The sequence below is a fragment of the Ornithodoros turicata genome, unplaced genomic scaffold (genome assembly GCF_037126465.1).
Source record: "Ornithodoros turicata isolate Travis unplaced genomic scaffold, ASM3712646v1 ctg00001161.1, whole genome shotgun sequence".
NCBI lineage: Eukaryota > Metazoa > Arthropoda > Arachnida > Ixodida > Argasidae > Ornithodoros > Ornithodoros turicata.
This window is the reverse complement of record NW_026999483.1, coordinates 148119-156181: the sequence shown is the minus strand read 5'-3', so window position 1 is coordinate 156181 and position 8063 is coordinate 148119. Positions and strand designations below refer to the sequence as shown.

The 8063-nt window shown below is 45.9% G+C and overlaps 1 protein-coding gene across 2 annotated transcripts in view; it reads left to right on the top strand.

Annotated features, from left to right (window-relative positions):
* The first annotated feature begins 4457 nt into the window (after window positions 1–4457).
* The window catches only part of LOC135376580 (chromatin target of PRMT1 protein-like), a 31465-nt gene continuing 27859 nt past the window's right edge, over window positions 4458–8063 (top strand). Inside the window, exons 1-4 of one of the 2 annotated variants that reach the window (XM_064609114.1) lie at window positions 4458–4594; window positions 4700–4717; window positions 4915–5021; window positions 5764–5917. In XM_064609114.1, the coding sequence (XP_064465184.1) occupies window positions 4715–4717; window positions 4915–5021; window positions 5764–5917 (264 nt within the window). In that variant the 5' untranslated portion in view covers window positions 4458–4594; window positions 4700–4714. The remainder of the gene's footprint in view (window positions 4595–4699; window positions 4718–4914; window positions 5022–5763; window positions 5918–8063) is intronic. The other variant, XM_064609115.1, reaches the window with a different exon arrangement.

Here is an 8063-nt window from a genome sequence, read left to right as displayed (position 1 = left end):
AAAGTCATACTAATGTTCTGCACCTGTCCAAAGACTAAAAAAAATGTCACAAAGTCTGCAACACGTAACAAATCTAGTGCTTCCATCTGTGGACTTTGCATACCTGCTTTCAGCTCAGACTCAGAGAACAAGGAGCAGTGAAAAACAGGGACAACGACACAAGAAGACACACAAACAGCTTTCAGCTATTTCTGTCATGTCAACTTGAGTGCTTGGATCACACACACACGAAGCAGTCTTGCGCCACTTCAACACTGGAAGGCCCCTAAAATTAAATTTGTTGATGTTGACAATGTTGAGTACGGGACAAGTAGGATAACATAAGTGAAATGGAATACATCGTCGCTATATTATAATTTATACATGTGTGACGCCTGTACATACCTAAGACGGTGTGTTGAACTCGTCACCTCGGTGAAGCAAAATCACTGGGTACTGAGCATCAGTGTGCTTCGGACGTCTTCGCAATTCGCCTTCTACGGCATCTTCGTAGTCATCGGCAGCAAAATGAGAACAGCACACACGACACGACTGCTACATCTAATAATCGAGTGTTTCGAGCCACATTCGCCTTCGCGCACTCTCCTGTTGAATCTTGTGGTAGAAAACGCCCGCCGCCGATGGTGAACGAACATGATTTTTGCATCCCCAAACACCAAAACTACACCAGGCATATGTAGGTCTCTCGAATAATTGACACAACAACCACGAACATGTCATTCACTTCCCTTCGCGCGACCAACACGACCACCTACGACGTAAACAAAAAACGCGATAACACAGACGGCCTTGCAGATGGCGCGGCGGATCGTAGCTCGTAGCGGCGAAGTAGCTGAATGCTTTATTACAACATTACAACATTACATGAAAAACAAACTGCAACCTGAGCCCTGTGAAGACTACAAAGGAGATAGGCGAAGCGCCCTCCTCTTTCAGGCCCGCACCGGGTGTTTGCTTACAAATGTCCGAAAAAATGAAATATTTGGGAATATAGACCCCACATGTCAGCTCTGCGGCAAAGCAACAGAGACCCTCCAACATATCCTTCTCGAGTGCCACAGGCTAAAAGAAATCCCACTAGAAATGGAGTCGACAGATACCGAGGGCATCGAGGACAAGCTGTACCGCCAACAAACCGAAACCAGTGCGCCGCAGCCACACGACACGGTCAAGAGGATACAGTGCCGCCTAGTGAAGTGGGAGCGACTTAAACAGGCAGCAGCGAACACAAGTGGAAGCGACGTATCGGCAAATGACGAGTGACTATTTTGTTATTGTTTTTCCTTTCCCTTTCTATCTTCTACTTTCCTGTGCACCTGTGGACCCCGTTTCTTTCTTTTTTTCGGAAGCCTGCCCTGTATCAAAAGGGATTAGGTGCCACTACTACTACTATTAACGTAAAAGCTATGGAAGTGAGCGTCATTTTTAAAATGGCGTTTAGCTGTAAGATAATGTGCGTCAGCTTTGTTCTCTACAAAATTAACTCTCACGTGGTAAGGGTTGACCAATCCCTGGGAGCCCTGGACCTGAAACTCAAGTTTCTCTTTTTCGCCGTTCGCTGGCAGCACCGTCCATGTTCCGGCAATCTTCAAAATATTTATACGTAAAAAATATGCCGAATTGAGAAGTAATGCTTTCTGTATCTTATCAAACAACGATGTTGTGCAGGACACTGGGCAAAAATATGGGGGTTATTTTTCACTTTTCGGTCCCTTTAAGGCACGTCGGGAATTGTCGTTTGCTTCCGTCGTTGTACCGCTGCCGGCAGAACCACCTGCTGGGACACATTCTGTTGTCGGTATGATTTTTAAACAAATCTACATGAACAGTTGAAATATAAGAGGCAAGAATGTTTATATCCATGAAATCCAGCTGTTAAATACAAGATTGTACAGCACAGCGCCGTTTTTGTTATGATTTCGTTGTGATCGCCGTGTTCACTAGGCCTAACACCGGCGACAAAACGTATTATTTTCAGTTAGATATCGAGGGATGAGCATAAGTTGAAACTGATTTCCGAGAAATTTATATTAGGATGTACATTTGCAGCGTAGTTTGCATGTTAGCGTAGTTTGCATGTACATTTGCAGGTTAGTCTGTGAAAATTTTTTGTCACGAAATCCCCGCTTCACAGTGTTTGTTTTCGTCGCCATTTTGGGTGGCAGTATGGTGTCATGGCGACCCCCTTGGTAAAAAGCAAACCAATCAGAGGAGCGAAACTGTGATTGACAGGTCGAGGCTCTTTTTGTGACTCCTCCCAATGGCCAGACTCCCTTTTAAAGGGACTATGAAACGATTTTTTTCTTCGTTTCGTTCGAAAGAAGACATTTTTCTGAGTCTAGAACCGAAATTTTACTTTCGTCGCGCGAGCGGACTTCTCGGGAGCGAATTTAAACGGAGCGGCGAAGGGAGGACAGCTGGCGCCGCGCCGTGGGGAGCTGCCGAGCGGAGACACAACGGGTAACTTGACGCGACCACGGCCGGCTCAGCAACACGTCATCGTGACGTGTTGCCGAGCCGAGGAATCCCGCCAGCAGCATGCGCCGTAGGATCCCGCGTATGCGTTCATCGGGAGTGGAAATCTCCATAACAGCACCTTTCGCGCGATCGGAAGATTTCGGCAGTGGCGGCAGCCACAGCGCGGGCTCGCGGCATTACTTGCCATTGTGCAACACCGGTGACGTAACGGGGAACCGAAGTGCGGTCCGTACAGTTACACCATCGGCAGGGAAATATGCGCGGGAGAGGAGGAACGCGGAAGAGACATTTCCAGCGCGCGCTCCTCGCAGAGTGGAGAGATTTCGTCCGGAAAAATTTGTGGCATATTAGTTTCTCTGCGGGAAGAACAGTTTCCATCGAAAAAAAGTATGGGGGTTCGGGAAATTTCATAGTCCCTTTAATATACGGCTCTGTACCGGAGGGAACGCAAGCGCCGCGCCGCGGTCAACAATCGTCGTTTTTCAGGCGAGTTCGGTCTCCTTACTTCTCTTCCGTGCCTCCCTGAAAAAGCACCCAGCAATACGGAAGTTGCGGAAACCACCTGAACCTCCGGTTTGGACTTTCCACCAACGTCGCGGGCGTTTTACGTCATACACATGGGAAAACCACTGCATAATAGCTAGAGTTTTGCGCTGATCGCACGAGTTGAGGGCAGAAATCGAAACCGCTTTTCGGCTCCTTGTTTGGAATAGTTGGCGGCTCCGCAGAGACGAAACGTTTCAGTTGTAACCTGGAGGCACCATATAGGTTCGTTATCCATACAAACAAAGACATTGACCAGGTTCTGGTCAGAGACCCTTTAAAGCGGCATCGAATGACACCTTCATCACGCTTCTATCCCGACCTCCTCACATCGAATTTTTTTGTCAAGAATTTGCATTTTGTCGAATTTGTACAGCTTCCCGATTTTTTACAGCGGCTTACAGTGCACCGGCGGGGTTGGATTTTTTTTGTGTGTAGAAACTAAAGCACGGGGGCTATACGCAAAAAAAAAATTTTGAAGAGAAATTCCAGAATTTTATATTGCAGAAAAAAAAAGGTAAACTTGCACAAACGTCGCAAATTTCGTGCACGCTAGAAGCGTCGAGCCCGTTGCTTTCGGAGTCATAAGGAACCATTAAAAAAAATCTCATAAAATTCTAGTTGGGGGGGGGGGGTCGAGCGGCACCTCTGAATCACTAGGCGTGGAATGGTCCATGCTCCCAGCGGCGCTGCGCATGTTTCAGCTGTTTTTGTCGATGTGGTTTCGATTTCTCAGAATAGACCTCTACCTGTTTGTAAACAAATGACGTCATAATGTTCGACACCGCCACGAGTTTGGTATAGAGTTGAACTGCGTCCAAAGCTAGTGGTGAACAAGGTCGCGCCTCAAAGCCACGGTCTTGAGGGGATTATGATGGTCTCTCAAAGGGACGCGACCTTCGGTCCTACTTTTTGGAACCCAGCTTTCCCCTTCCGACCTGTTTTGGTTTCGGTGTGTCTATACCAACGTCATGATGACGTTTGTCGGGTAGAGGTTTATTGGCAGACGACGAAGTCTTCGTGATTTCCTTCTTTCGTGGCTCTCTCGTTGCACATTCCCCCAGGGCGTGAGTCGTGACGTTGCCCACATACGTGAGGCCGACAACGGCAAGCCCTACCACCACCACCACCACTCTCTCGTTGAAGCGCGACATATAAATATATGGCACAGACTTCCCTTTAGCGCATATGGCCGCATAGCTGACAGGTGGGATCAACTGCAAAATGTACACTTCTCCTGAATTTTTTTAGCAGACACCGCATGCGTGCTTGGAAAAGCAGTGCGCTGGCTCTGCCTCCTTGCTATATCTTGTGCAAACTTGTGGTTACCGCAGCATTTGAGGAGTGATTTCTCGGCTAGGTGACGCAAACTACCACCCGTTTCGCAAAGCCACTAGCCAACCATCCATGCATCCATCCAGGACAACAAGTAATTATATCCAATCCAATCCAACGGTGTTTTTCTTTTGTGTGTGCTGCTGGTCTCTCGATGTTTGTCACGCTGCGCTGAAGGGCAGCGTGAAATTCCTGAATTATTGTTTTTTTAGTTGTATCACAGCAGTATCAGCTACAGGTAAGCAGTTGGTGGCAGTTCATTGTTCGTCCTTGCAACTATGACATTCGGGTGTTTTACAACGAGTTTGAGGGTGCGTAAGCCTAATGCTGTACTCGGTTTCAGTTTTACAGCTGTTCGATGGTAATCGTATGCTTGAAATATGTATCCCTTCACAGTTTCATTCGTATATCAGGAGTTAAAGGGGTGGCGGCACACGTCATCCTCCACTGTATCATCAGCGTCAATATAGTGAAATGCTACTATAGTTCGAGACAAGCGTTGAATGGCTTTGCCGCCGTTTCGTTTTCAACCAATATACCCCGTTTTCGTGTAAGCAGGATAACTACGGCGTAGCAACATTTGCCGGAAGAAACCCTCTACCAGCCATGTCAACACAGGCGAAAATCGTCATGAAAAATACCACAAAGATAAGCCTGAACGAAAGGTAATTTTGTCATTTTCTTCACTTTGCAACTCACGTCTTCGTTATAGATATTCCAGAAATTGGGACTTTAAACATACACATGTACATGCGAGGCTAAGTCGCGCATTTAAGGGCGCCAAATTTCAGCGTCGGGCCTCATAGGATGAATGGATAGATGTATAGCGAACAAACATAGTAAAAACTACAGGTGCTGTCCACTAATTAGTGTATGAAATTGGGTTTCCTTTCTTGTTCTTTTTATGTATGTACACCTCACCCGTTGTCCATACTTTTGCTCATCTATGGTCCTCACGAAACATGTCTGAGCCAGACTCTGCCACCATGCGTACGAGAGCAAAATCCATCATCAGTGCTTGTATTCACATCCGGTGAAGGCACCACATTCGTAAGAACGGAACACTTGAAGCGACCACTGCGATATCTACAATTTTATACATTGCCATGACAACGACGATGTTCTCACTTCCATCCTACAAGTGAGGTGATCAGCCACAGTAGTCCTTAGTCTTCTCGGACACTGGGGGAAAACCATGACTGAGATAGACTACACGCAATACATCCTCCAATGTATAGATTAGCTCCCAAAAGTTTGATTGTTGTCTTCATTACAAATGTAGTTGTTTGACCTGTGTGTCAATGGGACAACCTAGTGCTACTGGTGGACAAACGAGAAAGCTCAGGTGGACGACAGATGAAACCAGATTCAGCAAAGATTTTGATGAGAGTATTGCGCATGTTATAGGTTCACAGCGTACCGTCAACAGGCGGAGAGCTCCCTGAGCCTCGTTCAAGCAAAAGTCCAACAGCAGAGACAACAGGCTTCCCTGAGGAACTTGCGCCTGGCCCAACAGATGGCCAACAGGCCTAGTGTCATTGCTGCTCTCAAGCTCAAAAAGGTACCACGTTACATAGAGCTTTGAAAGGGGGGTTATACAGTGTTTGCCAACATAAACTTTGGGGTTTGTAATGCAAATAAAAACAGTGTCGAGAAGCTAAAGTAGATGTTAGTGGATGTATATTATGCACCAAAATTTTATATCGATACTGCCTCTTGGCTCATTTCTGTGCGGATAAATCGTAAATAAAAAAAAATAACTGCTACTTGTGTTTCAGCTCCTTCCGTCAGATGGCGACACAGTCGAATGTGGCATTGCAGACGATATTGAAACCAAGTGAACAACTGGAACTGAATGGAGAGGACTATCGCATGAAGTTGTCTGCAATGCCACATTTAACTGTCTCCATCTGCTGGAAGAAGCTAAAACTCAGGTATAGCCATTTTTCTAATTTGCACGATATTTCTGCAGACAAAACTGGCCAAGTGGCAGTATCTACATACAATTTTGGTGCATAACACGTCCTGCACCATCGACGTTAGTTTCCATACACTTTTTATTTGCTTTCTCTCCACTTGAAACCCCAAAGTATATCTTGGCAAGCCCTGTACAGTAGACTCGTATTAATACGACTCGCAATAATTCGTTTTTCCACTTAATTTGATCGAATTCGAAGGTCCCGTCAATGTCCATATGTTTCTATCTATAAAGAAATTAGTTATTTCGAATGTACATCGTATAATTCGATCGATGCATCTGTGAACCACGCACCTGTGTCGCCCGCACCGCACATAGCGAGAGAAAGTTTGCCCTAAAGCTCAGGTGGCGACTGTTCCAATAATCGTGAGTTTTTGTGCACCGTACGCTATCTTATTTGCGTACATAAGCGATGGTGCATAGAGCTTTGTGCATTGTGCAGAACCATCACGCATCCCTTCTGTGTGCAAAGCCGATGGTGTACGATGAACTAAAACTCAATCCATTTGGTGGTGGTTCGCAGATCTAACGAGTGCTGGGCGAGGAGGAAACGTCTCGTTTTTTCTCTCCGTTTTTTGTTTCACATTTCACCAGGCTTTCGTTCGGAAACTGTTGGTGCAACAAGAGTCTGATACACAATGCGCACTTGGTGAGTTTCGATGACTTCGTAGAAGTGAACAACATTGTTGTTGGACATGTCCTGCCCGGGCAAGATGGCGGGAGCAAAACTGAAGACTATTTCACCGAGAGCATTCAGTGTGTGCGCTCTCCGTGAAATCGTCTCCAGTTTTGCTTCCGCCATCTTGCCTGGGCAGAACGATGTTGTAGTGTGCGAGAGAGAGCTCTTTGTGCAGTGTTTCCAGACAGCAGAGGAATGCACAAAGGTGACATTGACCTCTAAAATTTTTCTGCCTATTTTTTAATTCGACCTTCGGATAATTCAATCAAGTTTCGTGTTCCCGTCAGGGTCGAATTAACGCGAGTTTACTGTATTATCCTCTCTAGTACTCTCTTGTCACTTTAGGGATTAACAGCAAGAGATCCACTTTTTTCTAATCTTGTAATGGCCCAGTGTCAATTCAGTGTATTACACATTCCCCTGCCCCCCACAGCACCACCCCCTAACGTTTTTACCCGATGATACGTTTGATGAGTGGTTACGACATAATTGTAATAATCCCCCCCTTCCATGCTTGGGACCAGCTCAAGTCTGTTGTGCAAAGACTCGATGCAGTCCTCCTCAAGCTCAAGGTGGTGTTATCCACTTTGTCTATGCAGCTACTTTTGCTACATTTTATTTCAATCATGGTTCTCTCATTGGAAGAAAAATGGTTATTCGGCAACGAAATAAACGTGTCGATATAAGTTCACAGTGCTATGCCAAACCGTGCCAATGTTGCGCCATCTTGTATCGTAAAGGGTGTTTTTGCTGCATTTGCACCCAAGTGTGGAGTAGGCGACTACTTCACTGTCCAAGGAGATTGTGCGTGTCACGGAGTGAGCGAGGTGTATCAGCATTTGACAAAATTTAAACGTGATAGGGACCATCTAATAGGTTGAAGCCTGGGCCTAGCCAAGCAGTTTCACTTGTGTGTTTTGCCCAAGCTCAGGGACATGTTGCATACATCAAATACAGTTGAACCCGACTATATCGAACCCGGTTATATCAAATTATTGCCTATATCGAACATCCGTAACATCCCCTCGAAAATAGCATGTAAATGTATAG